Below are 24,622 nucleotides of genomic sequence, written 5' to 3'. Positions count from 1 at the left end.
ACCCCGGCACCCTAGTGATGTCGCTGTTATCCTAGCCAGGCACGCAGTGCTTGCAGTGTAACGTTACCCTGGCACCCCAGTAATGTCACTGTTATATTACCCGGGCAGCCAGTGCTTGCAGTGTCACGTTACCCTGGCACCCCAGTAATGTCACTGTTATATTAGCCCGGCAGCCAGTGCTTGCAGTGTCACGTTTCCCTGGCACCCCAGTAATGTCACTGTTATATTAGCCAGGCAGCCAGTGCTTGCAGTGTGACGTTACCCTAGCACCCCAGTAATGTCACTGTTATATTAGCCAGGCAGCCAGTGCTTGCAGTGTGACGTTACCCTGGCACCCCAGTAATGTCACTGTTATATTAGCCCGGCAGCCAGTGCTTGCAGTGTGAGGTTACCCTGGCACCCCAGTAATGTCACTGTTATATTAGCCAGGCAGCCAGTGCTTGCAGTGTGACGTTACCCTGGCACCTCAGTGATGTCACTGTTATATTAGCCCGGCAGCCAGTGCTTGCAGTGTGACGTTACCCTAGCACCCCAGTAATGTCACTGTTATATTAGCCAGGCAGCCAGTGCTTGCAGTGTGACGTTACCCTGGCACCTCAGTGATGTCACTGTTATATTAGCCAGGCAGCCAGTGCTTGCAGTGTGACGTTACCCTGGCACCCCAGTAATGTCACTGTTATATTAGCCAGTGCTTGCAGTGTGACATTACCCTAGCACCCCAGTAATGTCACTGTTATATTAGCCAGGCAGCCAGTGCTTGCAGTGTGACATTACCCTGGCACCTCAGTGATGTCACTGTTATATTAGCCAGGTAGCCAGTGCTTGCAGTGTGACGTTACCCTAGCACCCCAGTAATGTCACTGTTATATTAGCCAGGCAGCCAGTGCTTGCAGTGTGACGTTACCCTGGCACCCCAGTAATGTCACTGTTATATTAGCCGGGCAGCCAGTGCTTGCAGTGTGACGTTACCCTGGCACCTCAGTGATGTCACTGTTATATTAGCCCGGCAGCCAGTGCTTGCAGTGTGACGTTACGCTGGCACCCCAGTAATGTCACTGTTATATTAGCCGGGCAGCCAGTGCTTGCAGTGTGACGTTACCCTGGCACCCCAGTAATGTCACTGTTATATTAGCCCGGCAGCCAGTGCTTGCAGTGTGACGTTACCCTGGCACCCCAGTAATGTCACTGTTATATTAGCCAGGCAGCCAGTGCTTGCAGTGTGACGTTACCCTGGCACCTCAGTAATGTCACTGTTATATTAGCCCGGCAGCCAGTGCTTGCAGTGTGACGTTACGCTGGCACCCCAGTAATGTCACTGTTATATTAGCCGGGCAGCCAGTGCTTGCAGTGTGACGTTACGCTGGCACCCCAGTAATGTCACTGTTATATTAGCCGGGCAGCCAGTGCTTGCAGTGTGACGTTACCCTGGCACCTCAGTAATGTCACTGTTATATTAGCCGGGCAGCCAGTGCTTGCAGTGTGACGTTACCCTGGCACCCCAGTAATGTCACTGTTATATTAGCCGGGCAGCCAGTGCTTGCAGTGTGAGGTTACCCTGGCACCCCAGTAATGTCACTGTTATATTAGCCGGGCAGCCAGTGCTTGCAGTGTGACGTTACCCTGGCACCCCAGTAATGTCACTGTTATATTAGCCAGGCAGCCAGTGCTTGCAGTGTGATGTTACCCTGGCACCCCCGTAATGTCACTGTTATATTAGCCAGGCAGCCAGTGCTTGCAGTGTGACGTTACCCTGACACCCCAGTAATGTCACTGTTACCGCTCCTCCCTCTTCGCCTGTTCTGAGGCCAGTGCCATCTTCCCAGTGCTACATTCAGAAAGATGGCACCACACACAGAGAGCAAAGACTTTGCTGTATAGTGGCCAAATATCACTGGGAAGATGACCCTGACACTACTCTCCCCCTGACACTTTATCTCAACTGATGCAGGGGATGCCCAGCATTATGGGAGTCTCCATGAAAATGCTAGGTGTTCTGATCCCTGCTCGGGAGGCCGACATCATATGCCGACAGAGCCCGCCCCCTTCAGGCCATCTCCGTGTGAAATAAAAGTGGGGAAAAAGAAGAGAGCATAAAATCACCCTTAAGATTAAAAATAAATATAAATATGTTGATTTATGATGAAAACCGGCTACTTAGAAATTTCACAGGGTAAACTCAAAAAGGACCCCTGATGAAGTCCCTAGGACAAAACGTATTGGAAAATTCCTGGACATACCTCATTCTGGGCAAGAGAAGTGATAAAATGGTAATTAGCTACATTATTCTTTTTAAATCACACATTTCTCCGAAGTCATACCCAGGTCCTTCAGCCACATCCTCCTTTATTTAAATCACACATTTAAAAATACTGTCCTAATCAGGATTCAAAAACATGACCTTCCATATTGCAGTCAAACACCTTACTCATGGAGCTATTTGCTCCTTTATGGGAAGTATGATGGCATTTATTTAAGAAAAAAAGGAGTGTGTGACCAAAGGTGTGTGATGGGGGGGGGGGGGATGGGGGTGGTCAAGCAATGCTGGGGACAAAAGAGGGGGAAGTTGCAAGTAGTGAGGCTGATGTTTTTATAACACTTTAGATACAGCCCTGCTGACATATAGTTCAATGGTAGCTCTAGGGCTGATTATTGCCCACCCCAATTTTGGCTGATGCTTTTTTTATCTCCTGTGTTTGTGTCTTTCCGTTTTGTATATCTCGTAAGCAGTTTTCATATCATTAATATCTGCCACTTCCTCATAGAACCTTATCAACTTTCTCTTTCTTTTGCTTTTAACAACATATCTGACACAAAGGGCCTTATTCTAGTTCACTCTTTCTGACAAAATCCTTCTTAGATGGACAAAACCATGTTCACTGCAGGTGGGGCAGATGTAACATGTGCAGATAGTTAGATTTGGTGGGGTTTTACTTCAAAGAGAGATCTATATTGCAGTGTAAAAATAAAGCAGTCAGTATTTACCCTGCACAGAAACAAAATAACTCACCCAAATCTAATTCTCTCTGCACATTTTACATCTGCCCCCCTGCAGTGCACGTGGTTTTGTCCATCTAAGGATTTTGTCAGAAAGAGTGAACTAGAATAAGGCCCTTAGTTCTGTCACATTTAATACTGTGGGGTAGATGTATGAAGCGGTGATAAGGGGAGGAGAAGTGAGGCAGAGGAGAAGTGTCCCAATCAGCACTGAAGTAACATCTATAATTTGGATAATATAAAATTATACAGAGCAGCTGATTGGTTGCCATGGTCTCCTCCCATATCACTGATTCATACATCTACCCTATTTTTCTCGATATGAATTCCTATAGTGTCTGAAGTTCTCCTAAATGTCTTCTGATTCCACTAAACTCAGCCTTTCTAAAATCTCACCCTTTGTATTATTGTGGTGCTCATTTTCTTCTGCCTGCATGCATATTAGACCACACTGACCGATAGTCACTCCAGGTCGTCTCTTACAGACATATCTGATATGATAAGTCTCCGTATGTGATGCTAAATCTCGGATTGCGTACAAGCACACACACACGAGCTGCAGTGCCAATGTCTTATTGAGGAATATGTTTTTCCCCGGAGATCAGGGCACACACAAGGGCAGAGGTCAGTGGGTTTCTGTGACTAACACCTGATACTGTGCTTTTTTCTGACAGTTAATCCAGTTTCTGTTTGGACAGCTGCCTCCTGGCCCCTCCAGCAATGGGATAAAGAGAAAGATGTGAGTGCCTGCAGGACACCCCCCCACCACCACACTCCTAAAACCTCCCCAACAACAATATGGCAAGCTCAGCGAGGCCCCCGGTGCAAGTCACCTGACCCCACACTCCGGTGATGCGCACTGGCTGAATGGACCTGCTGAGTCAGATCTGCTGACCGCTGGCTTTCAGAAAACTGTGTACAAAGTGCCCTCTCAGCTCCTGGGACTATTGTGGGGGCAGAGAGAGAGGGGAAAGCATCCTAGAAATAGGCAGCTAAGCATAATATCCCAGATCAATAAGCAGGAGTTTGGAAATGTTTTATCATCTCTAGTAGCAGACGCAATAACATGGAGCATTGTACAAAACCATGTTAAAGTCCACGCAGCGGAGGCAGAGATTATGGTGTCTGAGTCAGTACTTATTAATCCACTCGACATCTATAAGACACAAATGGGAGATGTATTAAGCCTTAAAAAGTGTTAAAATGGACAGTGTTAAACCACCAACCAATCAGCACCTGTCATTTTTCAAACACAGCCTGTGATACGGCCCTTAGGAGTTGATTGGCTGATCTGACTGGGGCAGTTGTACTAATCCTGCTAAGGCGATAAAGTGGAAGGTCATAATCATAAAGCACAAGCCAATCAGCTGTGTTTGAAAAATGACAGTTAGGAGTAGTTTGGCTGGTGCGTTATCACCTTCCACGTTATCATCACTTTAACAGGTTGGTACTCTTTACCTAGAAGGGCGCCCGTCGCGGGCATCGCGGGTACATTTATGTCGCGACGCGACCGACGCGATGGCCGCGATTTCCCATTGAAACCCATGTTAAACATGAAAATCGTGTCGGTCGCGTCGCGGCCGGCCATAAATGTACCCGCGATGCCCGCGACGCAATGCTCCCGATTTCCCATAGGAATCAATGTTAAAAGGCGCGATGGACCCGATTTTACTGTTAAATGGCTCAATGGACCCGATTTGGCCTTAGGAATCAATGTTAAATGGGCCACAGAGCCCATTAACCCTTAAATGTCCCCCCCAATTTTTAACGCCACCCCACGATCCACGCGAACCCGAAGCGTGGCGAGCGCAGCGAGCCCGCGAGGGGCGGCGGTACGCGTCCTCCGACCTTTTCATGCCCTACTATCCACTAGGGCGTGGAGTGAGAATATAATAGCGAGGGGACGCGGATACCTTCACAGTTATACGCGTCCCCTCGCGGGCTTCACAGGTGTCCGTGGCGACGCCGACACCTGTGAAGCCCGCGAGGGGACGCGTCTACCTGTGAAGGTATCCGCGTCCCCTCGCGGGGCTCGCTGCGCTCGCCACGCTTCGGGCTCGGTGGCTCGCTGCGCTCGCCACACTATTATATTCTCACTCCACGCCCTAGTGGATAGTAGGGCATGAAAAGGTCGGAGGACGCGTACCGCCGCCGCTCGCCACGCTTCGGGTTCGCGTGGATCGTGGGGTGGCGTTAAAAATTGGGGGAGACATTTAAGGGTTAATGGGCTCTGTGGCCCATTTAACATTGATTTCTATGGCCAAATCGGGTCCATTGAGGCATTTAACAGTCAAATCGCGGTCAATCAGCCTTTTTAACATTGATTCCTATGGGAAAATCGCGGTCATCGCGGGCATCGCGGCCATCCCGATTTACCCGCGATGCCCGCGATGCCCGCGATGACCGCGATTTTTACCCCCGATGACCGCGATTTCAATCGCTGGCGCCCTTCTAGGTAAAGAGTACCAACAGGTTTAATACAACTGCCCGACTATCACTCTCCATTTTATCGCTTTTCAAGGCTTAGTACATCTGGCCCAATGATTGTGATGCCACTGAAATGATGCTTGTCCAGCTCTACAAAATGGCTGCCTCTGACAGAAATGGGGGATTAATGCACTTCAAAGGCTTAGTAAGGAGTGTTTGTGATATTTTTAAAAAACATAACGGGGGAAATTTACGGAGATGGGAATAAGACTTCACATGTGATGTCGCTATGACCACCCAGTTAGAATCTACTTCTCATTTATTTAGCACCCTCTTGAAGATACTAGACAGGATCTGATTGGTTTCCCATAGCAACATCACCGTATATATAACCCATGACCTCAGCGCTGTGAGGCAGTAATACTAACCATTACACCATCCGTACTGGCCCGTATATATAACACATGGTGGGAATAGAACCCATGACCTCAGCGCTGTGAGGCAGTAATGTAACCATTACACCGTCCGTACTGCCCCGTATATATAGCACATGGTGGGAATAGAACCCATGACCTCAGCGCTGTGAGGCAGTAATACTAACCATTACACCCTCCGTACTGCCCCGTATATATAACACATGGTGGGAATAGAACCCATGACCTCAGTGCTGTGAGGCAGTAACGCTAACCATTACACCATCCGTACTGCCCTGTATATATAACACATGGTGGGGATAGAACCCATGACCTCAGTGCTGTGAGGCAGTAATGTAACCATTACACCATGCGTACTGCCCCGTATATATAACACACGGTGGGAATAGAGCCCATGACCTCAGCGCTGTGAGGCAGTAATGCTAACCATTACACCCTCCGTACTGCCCCGTATATATAACACATGGTGGGAATAGAACCCATGACCTCAGTGCTGTGAGGCAGTAATGCTAACCATTACACCATCCGTACTGCCCTGTATATATAACACATGGTGGGAATAGAACCCATGACCTCAGTGCTGTGAGGCAGTAACGCTAACCATTACACCATCCGTACTGCCCTGTATATATAACACATGGTGGGGATAGAACCCATGACCTCAGTGCTGTGAGGCAGTAATGCTATAACCATTACACCATCCGTACTGCCCTGTATATATAACACATGGTGGGCATAGAACCCATGACCTCAGTGCTGTGAGGCAGTAATGCTAACCATTACACCATCCGTACTGTCCCATATATATAACACATGGTGGGAATGGAACCCATGACCTCAGTGCTTTGAGGCAGTAATGCTAACCATTACACCATCCGTATATATAACACATGGTGGGAATAGAACCCATGACCTCAGCGCTGTGAGGCAGTAATGCTAACCATTACACCATCCGTACTGCCCCGTATATATAACACATGGTGGGGATAGAACCCATGACCTCAGCGCTGTGAGGCAGTGGCGCTAACCATTACACCATCCATATTGAACTACAAAGCCGACAAAGGTGAAATCAAGGTCATAACTAGGACAAACTAAAGGTGGCCATACATCAGAAAGATATTGTACCCAATCATACAATCTCAATTGATTGTAAGGTGGATTGTATGCAGATTGTGTGCACATCTTGTGTACACAACCATGCAGCAGATGGATTGTATGACTGATTGTATGATGGATTGGGAGTAGATTGTGTGTCCAAAAACCACCAAGGACTGCCGGGGATTTCAAGGGAAATTGTACACAATCATGAGCGCAATCGATCTTAAGATCGATCTTTCTGATGTATGGCCAGCTTAAGCACCAAAGTCAATCAATGATCCTTTTCCACCGACTTACTGACCCCTAGACCCAGGCAATAGAGCCCACCTGTGGGGTCCAAGCCAACCTATTGGCATCTATAGACACAGATGCACTAGCATAGTTTAAACAATTACTAGCTGAAATGGGTATGAGGCCTGATTCAGACTTGATCGCTGCCGACTGAATTCGCACGTCGGCTGATTATGAATATACCATGTGTGCGTATGGGTCGCAATGTGTGAGCGTGACGATTCCAGCGGCGAAACCCTGCTGCATTTTAGCAGTACGCAAGTTGATTGACAGGAAGCCGGCGTCTGGGGGTGGTAACTGGCCGTCTAATGGGAGTGCCAAGAAAGTGACAGGCGTACCCAAGCATTTTAAGGGAAGGGTGTAGCACTTGCGATCAGTGTTGACCAATGGAAAAATCAATTGATGTTGAGCATCTACTGAATGGTTTTGGACGCGTTAATTCGCAAGGTGGGATTTCACTATAGCGGGATGGCATCTACTTGATCGCTGGCTGCTGCAAATTCGCTGCCGTTTAGCCAGGTCTGAATGAGGCCCATTATTCTGATAACAAGCTTGTTTATTTGCCTCTACAGTAAAATAAAATGGCCACTATCTTTAGCTTAATAATTTAGCAAATTAATATTGCAATTTGCAGCTGTATCAGACATACTGTACTAAAGAATGGGGTCAGGAGGGAGTCAAAATGTCTAACATTTAGGTCTAACATTTTCACACAACTAATGCCTTCACTTGTTTCCAACATTGGACTATTATACTACAGTATATTATGAAGCAAAACTATATTATTACTGAGTAGTGAGGAATCAGGTTGTCAGGTGTGTACCAGATTCTCAGCAGAAAAAACCCTTTAGTCTGTATGATGACGGCGGCTACTTGGTGGCTGTCAGTGATGTCATCAACCTGTCATCAACCCAATTTTACATAGAGTGTGTATGGAGACGTCTAAGTCAGTTGATATTAGTCTCTTTGTTTTCCTGTCAATTACGTTTCTGCTTACTACGTGGAACCTCATGTAAAGAAATGCAAATAATTACCTCTTACCGTTCCTCTGTAGACCCCTCATGTTGGATGATGGAAACTGTGCCTTACCCCTGTCCAAATTCAGCAGGCACCTCCCTGTGGACTCCCTGCCTGACCCATACTACATACAATCGGTAAGTTTGTATCTATTCAGTGGCAAGTACAATTCATACCAGTAATAATGTTTATGTCACACGACATGACTGTATATATGCACAAATAAATGTTTAACTAAAACATATAAACCGCACCACAGTGCTCTGCTGCGCTAAACATACTGTAGAGTACATAACAGACATCAAATCAAAGGGTATGGAGGGCCCTGCTCGTTAGTAGACTTACATTGGAGGAGGCCACTTCTGAGATAATAGGATTATTCCTTTTTTATATGGCAGAAATTGACCAAATGAGTTGATTTATACAAAAAGAGTTGATTTATAAAACACCTGCATTCCATTTCTGTGTAACACCTTAACAAGAGTTGTTTTGTTGACTTACATGAAGTGAAAAAGATCCATAAGTCTGTTAAATAGGATCTTCTTATCTACCCGGACATTTCCTGCTACCTTAGATTCATTTAAAACTAATATTTATATTTTTTTGTTAGTGAAAGTACCAGATCCTGCGGCTATTATGTTAGCTATTGTTATTTACCACAAGGATAATCATATTTGGTCAGAGGTGTAAAGATGGAGTCCTCCTCATCTAGCCATCTCTGGATAGCCATGGTGAGTCATGGCTCACCAAGGCCTATTGTTCTCAGCTGCAATACAATACATAGAACAATACAGTAAGGGATTGGCAGAGTAATCCTATTACTCACTTTTTACTATTAAAGGGTTAGATGAGGATAGCCCCATCTGTAACTCTGGGAGGCAATGGAGTCATTTGCTGCCGGACTCCTGCTCCCAAGGGGGCACCTCTCCTCCCCCTTTGAGTTTGAATCAGTTAATTGAAAGCTGTCGATATAGCTTCTGTGGCTGACTCCCCCTCCTAATATCATTTTTGCAAGCCACACACCCTGTTTTATTACCCATGACCTGTCTTACTGGAGACAGACACCTTACTGATTGAGCTTTTTTGGGGGACCTCAGTAATTATCTTGCCTCCGGGCAACTGGGACAAACTTACGTCACTGTATTTAGGTAACAGGAAGAAGAGAGGGCCATACTTGTGGGGAGAGGAGGGGGAGAATAATGTAATTAGGGAGTTTGAGGGAGTGCTTACACGATTGGAGGTTGGGGTGTCTATGAATATGAAGGGAGTCAATGACCGAATGTGGATCCATAGCGGAATATTTCCAGTGGGATAGAGGAGGCATTGTATAGGGATTTGTAGATGAGGCTATTGAGGCTAGTTTAAATTGAATTATGAAGTAAATATGGAGTCAGCAGAAGTCTTGGAAAAAAGCAGGAGAGAAAGATTAGTCATGGTGCTGCCTCAGGACAGATGAGTAGAGGAAGGCCGGATAGGATGCAGGAACTATTGTGGTAGAAGCTGGTAAGCCAGGAAGTATGCTGTTTTTGCCAAGCGAGTGAAAGTTCTAAGGAGGAGAGTTGGTTGACTGCATCGCACATTCTAGAAAGACCAAAGGAGTAGAAACAGGTAGAAGCAGTTCTTAACTTTAGCCCAGAGTAGATCATTTTGTCACCTATGTTAGGGGAAATGGGGTGGAAAGGGTGGAAGCCCAGTTGTAAAGGCAGAGGCGAATTTAGGGGTCATGACACCCCTATGCAAAGTATTATTAGATGCCCCCTTAACAAATGCCTTTAGCCTCAGCAATTCCAGCTGTTAAGCGTAGCTGCGGAGTTGGCTCCGTATAGACATACTGTAATTAGAGTGTCAATTCTGGCTCAGGCTCTGCCCCCTGGTAGTGAAGCTGTAGCCTCCCAGCAGACAGCAAATATACCAGTATCCCCAACATCTCTTGCACCAAATTACCACCTTCAACCTCTTCAGTGACTCTGGAGTAGGAGGTGGGTGGTTTGCTGTGCCACTCAAGAAGGTGGAAGGTGGCACCCCTAGACAAGTGCCTAGTAGGAAATCAGAGGACTGAGGCACCCAAAGCAAAATCCTCAATAAGTGATGAGTACCCGGGCTAATTGAATAGCCCCCAGTGAATTAATTAGCTGCAGTAAATTACCACAGCTAATTGAATACTGACCATTTGGCCTACTTCAGCTTGGGTTGTAGTTTTGCGAATCCTCACAAAATGAGTACCCATGGCACAAGGCTGCGGGGGAGCCCAGCAAGGCCACCCTGCATGCGGGGTCCCGCCCAGAATTTTGCCCGCAAATATTGTGCGAGTTCTTTTGCAATGCGGCGAATCACCCATACATCACCGTCTTTCCCCTGTCGCCGCCTCCCAGCCAGATCTCAAATTTCAATCATTGGTCACTGTACTGTTCTGAGATGTGCAAAATATCTGCTAAAAATGCCAATATTGTTCACAGCGACATTTTTATTTTTGGGCGCAATATTTAAATAAACTTCAATTCATTGACTTCAGATCATTTGCCGGCAATAGCTAAAGTAGTTCATATTCCTGGGCTAAGGCCCTGGCATTTTTAGCGGATATTTTGCACGTTTCTCACACCAATGTTGGCACCCAAAGGGTTAAGGTAGAATGGCAAAACATACCGCCTGCTGTTGTGGAGCTTGTGGTCAGTTTGCCAAGAAGGGTGTCTGCAGTAATCACTGCATGTGGGGGTGCCCACAAAGAACTGATGCCAATAATATCTTGTTGATCTATTTGCTGTCAATGGCAAATCGCTTTTACCTACATAGTTTTGTAAGAGCAAGTGTGAGAGGAAGGGAAACAGAACCGTGATTTGGGTGAGTTTGCCACTAAATTTAAAGCAGTACCTACCTACAGAGGTTCCCATATGCAGCATTTATTTCCTTTGTGGTCTCTTCTCCTGCTTGTAGTAAGTCAGGAGGTCAGGAGCACCTTCACACCAGGGCGGTCCTCTAGCTGCTGAGTCTGTTCGCACTCTAGAATGTCCTTCTGTGGTAGTGTGATTGGTGGCTGGTCCAGGAGTAGGGACTGGCAGTTAGGGAGCAGAATTCCAGCGGGGTAGACTAGCTGACGTAGAGTTTGCCAGTCGGTGATCTCATACAAAAATTTTGGATCACACACTTTGGTCTCCCAGAGAAAGAAAAAAACACACAATATTATATAATTATTGGACTATGTAAAATAGATTAACTCACCTGTCCTTGACTAATGAAATCCTAAAAACATGACTTGGGTGTACATGACGGAAGGAGGTTGGCATAAACCAACGGGACCTACTTAGAAACTGTGGTTACGGCATCATTTTATCGGGAAATAAAAACATTCTATTCATGTTCTACAAAAATCAAATCTCATGTAACAAAACATTACACTTATTTCATCGTAACTGTCACCTGGGTTATTGCCAGGTTGTTGCTGAGATGACCCGGCTCCAGGTGCAGTGTGAAAGCACCAAAGTGAATAACTCAGGTCAACCAACCCGGCAATTGAACCCGGGTTATAAGGAGGGTTAAACTCTGTGTATAATTGGTGACCTGGGTTAAGTGTAAAAGGGTTGGACCTGGTTCGGACCTGGGATCAAAATCCCTGGTCAGACCTGACATTGCGCTCTGAAAGCAGTATTAAATTACCTTTTATAGGTGGTTTTTGGCCTTTGACAAAATGAGCGTATCCACTGCATGAGACCTATATTTACTTACCAGTATATCATGTCATATATAATTATATAGGACATAAAACCAGCATGAGTTAGTACAACAAGTCCCCAAAGCTAGGAACCAACAACCTGCCATAACCTTCAGTGATAATTAGATGGTGCGTGGCAAACAGCAGTAAATAGACCAAAACAGTCTGCACAACATAACATTTTCCTTAGATACCCAGAATGCATTGGTTTGCCGGGCAATATGGTGTCTCCGGAGGATCAGAACTTTGCATTGGCTGATGGGAGGAGCTCCGCGAACAAAGTTATTCCTAGATTTAGGCAAGAGCACAGAACTGGCAGAGATCGAATCCTACACTTTCAATGGATTCATTTTTCACCTTTTATTTACATTCCATTTTACGTATTTGTACTAGAAAGTGCATTTCTAGGCTGTCTTTTCTTATTATTATAATTACATAACTGCAATGATTTGTGGTGCTCTTCATAACTTCTAGGCAGCGTGCTGATTGTGTAAATCCCCGGCATAACACTGTGCACCTTTTGCTGCTTATTATTACCTCTATGTTTATTCTGAATGTTTCATAAGATGTTTTTGTGCAGCCACCTACAGATCCAGCAACCTCTATAAGCAGCCCCGCTGTCAGCGCCGGGCCTATCATATCGGATGTAACTGAGGCTCTGCCCACAAACTCAGTGACTGGACAACCCAACGCTGATGGAGATAGGTAACAAAGGGATAGGGGGACTCAGAGCAGTGTTACAGTGGTTATTTCTGTTAGGAATATGCATACAGAAAGTTCCTATGCAATACAAAATCTATAAAACATCAGTAGTTGCTGTATAGAGTTGCCATAATATTCCTTATATCCGGGACGCACATGAATTCCGCAAGGTCTATGGCGGGCTAAATTCTCACCAACGTTTCACCTGGTTTTAGTCAGCCACAGGACCAGTGTAAATCAACTTTGCACAACTGTCATTTCTACAGTCAAATACAGTCACTCAGGGACAGATGTATCAAGCTTCAAAAAGTGATAAACAGCCAGCCAATCTGCGCTAAGGATGGGTTTGAAAAATGACAGGTAGGAGCTGATTGGCCTGCTGTTTATCACTCTCCACCTTATAACTTTTTGAAGCTTGATGCATCTGGCCCTCAATCTGTTATCCGTAATCTATCAGACTCCAAGGGGGAGAGTCAATTAGGCGCTACGTTTACCCTGCAGCTACAGTAAATGAATGTGCTGTCCGATTAAGTTAGCTGCAAGAACCCAATCAGATCACTACCAGAACCCGTGGGGCAGAACCTCGGAAGCCCTGACATCACAATGGACAGCGCTATTACGAGAGCTACCCTTTGTGATAGTACATATGCGATTAGTATAGATGTTAGAAGTGGTAGGATGTAGGGGGGGGGGGGGACTTTGACCACATTTCAACACAGAATGCAATGCATTCTGGAGCTTGGACCCAATGGGTAACAATAGAAGACTTCTTTTCGCACTCTGCCCTTAGAGGGATCCAGTCGGATCCCTCCCAGCAACTCCCCATGGCATGTGCACCATACGACGCTTGTGCAGTTGCACTCCCAGGTTCTAAACCTGTCCCCTCACGGCAAAGGACAGCTCTCATCAAGAAAGATGCCCTTTGTGGAAACATTTATGCCTATGGTGTGAGTACAGGCCAGCATGCATGCAGTGAGGGGTGGGTTGTCTCTTTATAGGACTAAGAGTGTTCCTTGTGTGTGCTATAGGGGTACGTGTCTCCTTCTGATTAAAGAAGAGCCCATCAGTCCTGGAGTAAAGGGATCTGCAGAAACAGATGTCTCCCTGAGTGGTTGCAGTACATGCTCAGACCCTCCTGTGTTGCCTGTAGCAATGGTGCAATCTATCCTGGAAGGAAAAGAGAGTTGTAGTCCACCACAGTCCTCGGCATCTCAGCAGTTAGAGGCACGAGGAAGGAGGAATCCCCTGGAGAGGTTAGTGGATGATGCTGATGTTCTTGCTACACGGTGAGGTCAGTACTACACAAGTCTACTGGGGTTCTATTAATTACTTAACTCAATAGAGCTGTAGAATTAGAGATTTGGAGCACTTTGAAAGAAGGTGTATTCAATGTCCATGAAGCCAACTCTCAATTTATCTGAGTCCCAGGCTTACACTGATCCACCTTCATATTGCATTCCGTCCTAGGCTGGCAGCAAATACTGTAATCGCTGGGCTCCTGGATTATGCCACGCCCCTCAGTACCAGGGCCAACCTCTCGGTGCAGCCATGATGTTAATAGAGCATTTAGTATGATTACCTTTAACTACCAACATGTACACTCACAAGGAATAATTCCTTATCTCTGTGAGAGATGTGCAAAATGTCTGCTAAAAATTCAAATGTTGCTCACATTTGTTATATAAATTCAAATACAAAATGTGTAAAAAAAAAAAAGATTATATTTCCTATGATGAATATAAATATTTTCTTACCAAATTTCACACCTATTTTGACAAATTCACTTCGCATTCAAAGGGTTAAGAGTCCCCAACAGGTCATGTTTTCTGGATTTCTTTAGTCATGCATAGGTTAGTTAATGTATTTTGGTAAGACCGTAATTATCCCGACAGGTGGAATCCTGAAAATATGAGCCCTGATACTCTCAGCTGTTACCTTTATAGTGTAGACGCCTGATTGGAAATATATGTATAATGTTTTGTACATTGATTTTATCAGGCAGGAACTGTCCGACTCCCTGGACAGTAGCGATGTCAGTTTGGAAGGATTACAGCTGTTGCTGAGGAGCCAGCAGTATAACCTAGATTCTGCCGCAGTCCTGGATGTGAGTATCCCCCGATCCCAGTTTTGCCTTGTAAATGACTGTACTGTACTGTAAAAAAAACCTTGGAGTCCTGCACAGCTCCCGCTTCGCACTGCAATACAACCACATACCTCCCAACAGTCCCGATTTTAGCGGGACGGTCCCGATTATCAGGGCCTGTCCCGCTGTACCTCCCGCGGCCGTCAGTGTCCCGCGGTGAGGGGGGGCTGTTAAGAGTCCCCCCTGTCGGCTGCTAAGCAGCGGGGAATAAACGCTGTGTGATGCGCACAGCGTCTATTCCCACAGCCAAGGTGCTGGGGGCATGGCTAGAGGCTCACAGAGCCTCTGGGTCATGCCCCCATAGCGACAAAATGGGGGCGTGGCCTCATGGAAAAGCTGCGAGTATAGGCCACGCCCCCGGAATTAGGCCACGTCCCGAAAATTTCGACGTGCATCAACTGTGTCCCGCCTCCTGCTCCTTCAAAGTTGGGAGGTATGCAACCAGCCCCTAGTTTATATTGCATTATGTTGAATCACTGTACAACACACATAATAATATATATTATATTGAGCCATATACCATACCCTCCAACATGACCCATTCCATTAGGTACAAAATTCTCTGCTCCTGGACTTCCCTCTTACTGTAGGATTGCCATCACCTGTGTTAAACTAGTTATTGATGAGAAAGGTGTTTCATCACAGGTGATGGCAATCATAAATTAAGAGAGAAGTCTGTTTTGTACTAGGGTAATTTTGGAGGGTATGAAACACCTCCCAACAATTTTAGGTCTCTAGTCGGGACTCCCGCACGGTAGCGTGTCTTTGGAGGAAGGGATTCGGCCTTGCGGAATGTCAGCGATCGCAAATCCACACCCCCATTTTCAACACTGTGGGGACATGGCCAACGCTTTGTGAGTTGCTGGTCACACCCCCTGACGCTCTGCTTCCCGTGAATAGACACTATGCGCACAGTGGCCCTCATTCTGGTTGGCTTGCAAAGCAGTGTTAGTTTGCTGCTTTGTGAGACTTGTAACGCCACTCGCCCCCCCCCGCTACATTACGATTTTCCCCGCAGCGCTACGAATGGATGTTGATTTCTGTAGCGCTTGCTAATCGGTCATTCTCTGGTGACTAAGATTAGCAGCACCCTGCTCCAATGACCATTTCCTGGGCGCGCCCAACGTTTTTGTAGGTAAGCCCAGGTAAGCCCAGGGCATTCGCATGCAGACGCCCCCTGCACGCCATCCCACTATGCAAGTCTCTGAGGGCACTCGCAGTGTAGACCTGCGTATGCGCATATTCGCTTATGTGCATTGTCACGGACTCACCGGTCGCTCCTCCACATACGTCAACCTGAGCAGCTTCGGCCATGAGTGGGGTTCACTTTGGACACACGTGTCCCCTATAAGAGGTATGCCGCCACCAATGCAAGTTCAAGAAAGGACACTTGCATACGTCCGGAAACACAATACAACATATAAAAAAGGTTGTAACGTTAACCTCTCTCTTTTGGCTTAAGTCCTAAGAACACAAATTCAGAACTGGAATTATGTATTATTTATTCCAAAAAAATACTTCAGAGCTTTAGTGATAAAATGGTTGCAAAGATTTTAAAAGTGCACACAGAAGAAATACAACTCAAACAAAATAAAAGGGGTTGAAAAATGATAGAACTGTATCTTACACCCAAGTACTGATTCTGTAGTGGGGGGGGGGTTTCCACATGGAACATCGGGTCGCTTCCAGCCAGCTTGCTGTTCCCCCAAGAAGTACCAACTTGCTATAGGGAGAGACGTGCAATTATACCTGCAGACTCCCTCATCTCTCCCACCCTTGGGATTTTGACCATTTCCCTGCTGGACTCTAATGAATGTCCCTAAATAATTGATCCTTTTTCATGAAGGATTAGTCTGTTGCTTTTAAAGTGATTTGTACACATTCCTTATCCAGTGGGACATAACAGACAGGCCCCAAGTCTGATAAGAGATCTGCATTTGTTGGGGGGAGGACACCTTGTTGATCTAACCCCCAATGTCATTTATGAGGGGTCTCTGATCCTAACTTCAGAGAACTCTACAGATGGTCGCTCTGAGGGAATGTCCACCATGCTTATACTCTGCAGGGGGAAATGGCAGGCAGCCCCCCTTAGGTCACATTAAGTTTACACGCAGAATACAAGACATGCCCTGATCTCACACATATTAATAACAGAAGACATGATTTTACAAACAATACAAGAAATACATTCATCTCACACATAATAATAACAGGAGGCATGATTTATTTGATCCATCACGTGATAAGATCGTGACATGCATGCACAGATCTTCACCATCCAACTTCCTGTTCGAACGCATGGGTGAGTTTGTTAATCAGAATGAGGACCACTGTCTATGGTATGATTTACCAGCAGGAGTCATTATGTGTGGCTTTCAGCCAGCCACCATCATCTATATATAGTGTCTGTGTGTCACCGATATATACTGCCATCCGTTGGCAGAAAGTGAAACTACATCTCTTTCTCTCTCTCACATTAGTTAGCTTACTAGCTTTTGAGTCATTTGCTTCAAGCAGACTTACTAGAATTAAATACTTACTTGATTTTTTACAAAACTTTACAGTGGGCGTTCACTAGACATTGTAGAAATCTAGGTTGTACTTTATTTTTTACCTTGTGTATAATTGTATCTTCTAACTGTAACATCCATTACTTGCCTTTGCTGATGGTATTACAATATTATTTATCAATCTCTTTGCAGGTTTTCAGTGCTGGTCTCTGTGTAAGTGAGTGGAGTCTTCCTGCTATGGAAACCAGTCTGTCCCCGGTGAGAACAGTTTTAGTTATTAAAATACATCGCCGCCCATCGCACTATGTGTACTAACATATGCGATCAACATCGCAGTGTGGCAACAGAGGCCGCAGCGATACCTGTAATGTGGTGTGCGGGGGTCTCCATAACATCCCCAGGCTCTCTCTAGCCAGGAAGTTGAAGCCCTGGGCTGGGTAGGAGATAATGCCGGGAATGCGGTTGGCGTTGGTGGCGGACGGTGTCACGAAGCCCATAGGCTTCTGTAGGGTATCCTCTTTCAAGGATGGCAATACCCTATGCGTCAAACACGGAGGCCGGGTATTATTACATTTAAAAATGCGATAAAACCACCGAAAACATGGGTTTTATCGCATTTTCATTTAGTACATCCCGCCCTTAGAGTTGTATATCCACTTACAAAAGATGAACAACAAAGTGGAGTGACTACTAGTTGTGTTAAATACCAGATAATAGACATTCTTCCAGTGAAGTCGCAGGAAGGGTCTCTAATATTGGCTCATTGCACAATAACTGCGTGTTAAATGCAGTCAGGGCCGGCGCCACCACTAGGCAGCTCTAGGCATTTGCCTAGGGCGCCGGCACCTGGAGGGCGGCACTTCGCCCCTCACCCCCAGCGAACTGTGTAAAAAAATTGCTGCCCCGGCGTCCCTGCAGTGCTGTGGCGGTCAGGGGTGTCCGTGCCGTAGGGGTACCTGCAGCGCCGTCATGTGTATAAAGCTGGCTGCGGCCGGCGGGGTCCCTGTAGTGAATAGCAAATAACTAGCGCTATGCGCGCGGCGGCACGGGAAGTGCTAGTTATTTGCTATTCACTACAGGGACCCCGCCGGCCGCAGCCAGCTTTATACACATGACGGCGCCGCAGGTACCCCTACGGCACGGACACCCCTGACCGCCCCAGCACTGCAGGGACGCCGGGGCAGCAATTTTTTTACACAGGTACCACCCCTCTCCCTCCTCCCGGCACCGGGGGGCCCCCACCCAGACTCGCCTGGGGCGCTCCGGTGCTTGCACCGGCCCTGAATGCAGTCTTACGATCTAGTCTGATTCACTGTGCCTTATAAATTACCACAATGGCAGAACTTGTGGGTAGTGAGCCCAGGGGCAAAAATAAAACAGTGGGTGAAAGGAAGAGGGTGACAGGGGCATCAGTGGGCCACTTATTCCACAGAAGCCCCAGTGCACTGCACCTGCTGCACCAATGGTAGTTCCGCCTCTGCTTTAACACCTATTTATGATGGATATTTAACCCCTTCCCGACATTTGACGTACATTTACGTCATGGCCGGGATGTACTTCCCGGCGCATGGCATAAATGTACGTCATGGCTTTAAACTGTCAGACGCGGTGACAGTTTGGAGATGTCTGCTGTCCCTGACAGCAGACATGTCCCAGCATGTCCAGGGGGGGCGGCGATGCCTCCCCCCCGTCGGTGATCGCTGTGATTGGCTGTTCAAATGTGAACAGCCAATTACAGCGTTTTCTGTGTACCGGCGAATAACGTTCGCCGGTGACGCAGGGATCGGTGGTGATTGGTGCTGTAAAGTACAGCACCAATCACCACGGGGTGTAAGGGTGACACTGGTGTCACCCCACCTCACCCCACCCGCCCCCAAAGGCCGTGATTGGTTCGTCGGACCGACGGACCAATCACAGCCATGGAGGGTGATTTAAACTAACGGTGACTGCACTGCAGACGCCATTCCGGTCTGGAATTGCGTGCAGTGCGGTCACCGTGCCTATCTGCCGTGATATACTGACCTGATCCTTGCAAATACTTACCTGATCACTGCTTGTAGCGTGCTGGATGCTTCCTGGATCTTGTGACTTCTTGTGACTTCCTGTGTTGTGCTGCTGCAGTGTGATAGAGTTATAGATAGAGAGATAGAGAGAGATAGAGAGAGATAGTGACAGAGAGTGCTATATTTTGTGTCTGCTGCCCCCCCCCCCCTGTTGTGCTGATCAGTATATCTGTGCTGATCAGCAACTTTTTGGGGGTGCTGGGTTTTTTTTTTATATATATATATACAGCTGTGCTGCGTGTGCAACTGACTGCTGCCCCCCCTTTTGTGCTGATCAGTATAAATTAACTGATCAGCAACTTTTTGGGGGTGCAGAGTTTTTTTTTTATATATATACCTGTCAGTGCTGCTGCTGCAGTGTCATAGAGTGATAGATAGTGAGAGATAGAGAGATAGAGAGAGATAGTGACAGAGAGTGATAGAGAGTGCTATATTTTGTGTCTGCTGCCCCCCCTTTTGTGCTGATCAGTATATATGTGCTGATCAGCAACTTTTTGGGGGTGCAGGGTTTTTTTTTTTATATATATACCTGTCAGTTGCACCAAAGGTTGTGCACCTGCTGCCCCTCACTGGTAATCAGTGTCGCATCAGTGATCACCTTTTTTTTTTTTTTGAGGGTGCTGTGGGGTCTTTTTTTTATTATTTTTTTACACACACTGTGATTTTGTGGGTGTCCTGTGGCCACTGTGCGCTGATCAGTGATGTACATCACTGATCAGCTTTTTCGGCACAGGGTTGATCTATTTTTTTATTTTTTTTTGATCAAATTCCTGTTGCCTTTGAGCGCTGTTCAGTGACGGACGTTACTGACCAACATCTGTGCTCAATTTTTGGCGCAGGACCTTTTTTTTTTTTTTTTTTTCTGCACTACATACACACTACACACTACATACCCCCCCCGGGTTGAAATAAAGTTTGTACCCCCCCTACACTATACACGTGTTGAAACATTTCACTACCAGAAACACAAAAATAAAAATGGCATCCCAAATGTCATCCCAAATGTCATCCCAGTCATCCAGAAGAATGTATTCAGCGGAGGAGGCATATGCCATGCTTGCCTCTGACTCTGACACAGCCAGTGATGCAAGCGGGGAATTTGAAGGATTCATCTTAAGCTCCTCCTCCTCCTCTAGTGATGAGGGACCCCCTCAAAGACGCCCCCGTAGAGCAGCTGAGACCCCCCCCCCCAATAATTGATCTCGTATGGACCCCACCACCAGACAATTTTGAGCCCCAGGTTCCTGAGTTTTTGGCCATCCCAGGAATCCATGCAGTTTATTGCTCAAAACCCCACGTCATCATTTGCTAGGTGGACCCCTGTAGATGCAGTAGAGATGATGACGTTTTGGGGTCTGGTGTTTCATATGGGCATAGTAAAAAAGCCAGAAATTAGGCAATATTGGAGTACAGATGTTCTGTACAGCACCCCACTTTACCGTATGGCCATGACCCGGACTCGTTTTGAGTTAATCCTTAAATTTTTGCATTACAACGATAATGCACAGTGCCCACCCAGAGATGATCCCACCTTTGACCGGCTATTCAAAGTCAGGCCGGTCATTGATCATTTCAGTGCCAAATTTGCAGAGATGTACATCCCAGATAAATTCATTTGCATAGACGAGTCCCTTATACATTTTAAAGGAAGGGTTAAATTCCGCCAGTACCTTCCCAATAAGAGGGCAAGGTATGGCATAAAAATGTATAAGCTGTGTGAAAGCACCTCAGGGTACACCCACAGGTTTAGGGTATATGAAGGGAAGGATTCAAGAATTGAACCGCCAGAATGCCCCCCCTCCCTCGTAGGTGTTAGTGGAAAAATTGTCTGGGATTTAGTGCACCCCTTCCTGGATAAAGGTTATCACCTCTATGTGGATAACTTTTACACTAGCATCCCCCTGTTTAAGGCCCTTGGTTCAAGAGGTACAGCAGCTTGCGGTACTGTGCGCAAGAACCAAAGAGGCCTCCCAAAAACGCACATTGCCCAAGTAATGAGAAGGGGTGAAAGCAGGGCACAATCCACCGAAAATATGTTGTTGGTCAAATATAAGGACAAGAGGGATGTCCTTATACTGACAACAATTCACGGAGACAGTACCACCTCCGTCCCTGTACGAGGTACCAGTACCCACACCTCAAAACCTAATTGTATCCTGGATTACAATAAGTACATGGGCGGAGTGGATCTTTCAGATCAGGTACTGAAGCCGTACAGTGCCCTGCGGAAAACAAAAATCTGGTACAAGAAGCTGGCTGTGTATATCATCCAGATGGCACTGTATAACGCTTACGTGCTATTCCGTTCTACCAGCCAGAGGGGGACATTTATGCACTTTCAAGAGGAAGTCATAAAGGGCCTAATATTTGGGAACCAGCAGGCAGAGGGCCCCAGTACTTCTAGTACTGGCCCCCGTATTGTACCAGGGCAGCATTTTCCTGATGAAATCCCCTCCACTGGAAAAAAGGGCAGGACACAAAAAAGGTGCAAAGTTTGCTATAAAAAGGGAATAAGAAAGCAAACTATTTTCCAGTGTGACACTTGCCCCGACAAACCCGGCCTATGTATAAAGGAGTGTTTTAAAATATACCACACATCTATGGATTATTAGGTTCATCATTTCACCGTGCTTCGGGGGTCTTGCTAATGTCACATAGCACCCACCATTCATTCCACCAGAATCTGAGCCGCAAAATCCAAAAATCACTCCTTCCCTTCTGAGTCCTGCTATGCAACTGGTATCCAACTGGTATTTTTTGGTCACATGTGAGGCATTGCCGTACTCGGGAGAAATTGGGGCAAAGATTTTGGGGTGCTTTTTCTCCTTCATACCTTATGAAAATGAAAAATTTTGAGCCAGAACTGCATTTTTGTGTAAAAAAATGTAATTTTTCATTTGCACAGCCCAGTTGTATCAAAATTGGTGAAACCCCTGGGGGTTTGAAATGTACACTATACCCCTAGATGAATTCCCTGAGGGGTGTAGTTTGCAAAATGGGGTCACTTGTGGGGGGGTTCCACTGTATTGGTGCTTTGGGGGTCTTGCTAATGCGACATAGCACCCACCAACATTCCACCAGAATCTGTGCTGCAAAATCCAAATATCACTCCTTCCCTTCTGAGTCCTGCCATTTTTTGGTCACACATGAAGCATTGCCGTACTCGGGAGAAATTGGGGCACAGATTTTGGGGTGCTTTGTCTCCTTCATTCCTTGTGAAAATGAAAAATTTTGAGCCAGAACTGCATTTTTGTGTAAAAAATTTAATTTTTCATTTTCACTGCCCAGTTGTACCACAATTGGTGAAACCCCTGGGGGTTTGAAATGTACATTATACCCCTAGATGAATTCCCAGAGGGGTGTAGTTTGCAAAATGGGGTCACTTGTGGGGGGCTTCCACTGTATTGGTGCTTCGGGGGTCTTGCTAATGCGACATAGCACCCACCAAAATTCCACCAGAATCTGAGCTGCAAAATCCAAAAATCACTCCTTCCCTTCTGAGTCCTGCCATGCACCCAACTGGTATTTTTGGTCACATGTGAGGCATTGCCATACTCGGGAGAAATTGGTGCACAGATTTTGGGGTGCTTTTTCTCCTTCATACCTTATGAAAATGAAAAATTTTGAGCCAAAACTGCATTTTTGTGTAAAAAAATGTAATTTTTCATTTGCACAGCCCAGTTGTATCAAAATTGGTGAAACCCTTGGGGGTTTGAAATGTACACTATACCCCTAGATGAATTCCCTGAGGGGTGTAGTTTGCAAAATGGGGTCACTTGTGGGGGGCTTCCACTGTATTGGTGCTTTGGGGGTCTTGCTAATGCGACATAGCACCCACCAAAATTCCACCAGAATCTGAGCTGCAAAATACAAAAATCACTCCTTCCCTTCTGAGTCCTGCCATGCACCCAAATGGTATTTTTTGGTCACATATGAGGCATTGCCGTACTCGGGAGAAATTGGGGCACAGATTTTGGGGTGCTTTGTCTCCATCATTCCTTGTGAAAATGAAAAATTTTGAGCCAGAACTGCATTTTTGTGTAAAAAATTTAATTTTTCATTTTCACTGCCCAGTTGTACCACAATTGGTGAAACCCCGGGGGGTTTGAAATGCACATTATACCCCTAGATGAATTCCCTGAGGGGTGTAGTTTGCAAAATGGGGTCACTTGTGGGGGGCTTCCACTGTATTGGTGCTTCGGGGGTCTTGCTAATGCGACATAGCACCCACCAAAATTCCACCAGAATCTGAGCTGCAAAATACAAAAATCACTCCTTCCCTTCTGAGTCCTGCCATGCACCCAAATGGTATTTTTTGGTCACATGTGAGGCATTGCCATACTCGGGAGAAATTGGTGCACAGATTTTGGGGTGCTTTTTCTCCTTCATACCTTATGAAAATGAAAAATTTTGAGCCAGAACTGCATTTTTGTGTAAAAAAATGTAATTTTTCATTTGCACAGCCCAGTTGTATCAAAATTGGTGAAACCCCTGGGGGTTTGAAATGTACACTATACCCCTAGATGAATTCCCTGAGGGGTGTAGTTTGCAAAATGGGGTCACTTGTGGGGGGCTTCCACTGTATTGGTGCTTTGGGGGTCTTGCTAATGCGACATAGCACCCACCAAAATTCCACCAGAATCTAAGCTGCAAAATACAAAAATCACTCCTTCCCTTCTGAGTCCTGCCATGCACCCAAATGGTATTTTTTGGTCACATGTGAGGCATTGCCGTACTCGGGAGAAATTGGGGCACAGATTTTGGGGTGCTTTGTCTCCTTCATTCCTTGTGAAAATAAAAAATTTTGAGCCAGAACTGCATTTTTGTGTAAAAAAATGTAATTTTTCATTTGCACAGCCCAGTTGTATCAAAATTGTTGAAACCCCTGGGGGTTTGAAATGTACACTATACCCCTAGATGAATTCCCTGAGGGGTGTAGTTTGCAAAATGGGGTCACTTGTGGGGGGGTTCCTAACTTTTAGCATCTTATGGTGCCTAGAAACCTACATGGTGCCTAAAAAATAATCTCATAAAAAGGAGGCTCCAAAATCAAGTAGGTGCTCCTTCTATTATGAAGCCTGTGGTTTGGTCAACGTGCACACTAGGGCCACATATAGGATATTTATGAAAACAAAAGAATTGGGGGAATCAATTTTTAGTCACATTTCTCTAGTAAAATGTACTGTGTTCCTTAGAAAAATGTATTAAAATTGAAAATCTGCAAAAAAAATGAA

At 46.0% G+C, this 24,622-nt stretch overlaps 1 protein-coding gene across 1 annotated transcript in view; it reads left to right on the top strand.

Moving 5' to 3' along the window:
- The window catches only part of HSF4 (heat shock transcription factor 4), an 81,370-nt gene that overhangs the window by 45,316 nt on the left and 11,432 nt on the right, over positions 1–24,622 (top strand). The window contains exons 6-11 of the mRNA XM_083165691.1: positions 3,669–3,733; positions 8,302–8,401; positions 12,551–12,675; positions 13,701–13,925; positions 14,671–14,776; positions 17,518–17,583. Of these exons, the coding sequence (XP_083021817.1) occupies positions 3,669–3,733; positions 8,302–8,401; positions 12,551–12,675; positions 13,701–13,925; positions 14,671–14,776; positions 17,518–17,583 (687 nt within the window). The remainder of the gene's footprint in view (positions 1–3,668; positions 3,734–8,301; positions 8,402–12,550; positions 12,676–13,700; positions 13,926–14,670; positions 14,777–17,517; positions 17,584–24,622) is intronic.

The sequence above is a fragment of the Crinia signifera genome, chromosome 11 (genome assembly GCF_055691185.1).
Source record: "Crinia signifera chromosome 11, ASM5569118v1, whole genome shotgun sequence".
Classification (NCBI taxonomy): Eukaryota; Metazoa; Chordata; class Amphibia; order Anura; family Myobatrachidae; genus Crinia; species Crinia signifera.
This window is presented reverse-complemented; position numbering and strand designations above follow the sequence as displayed.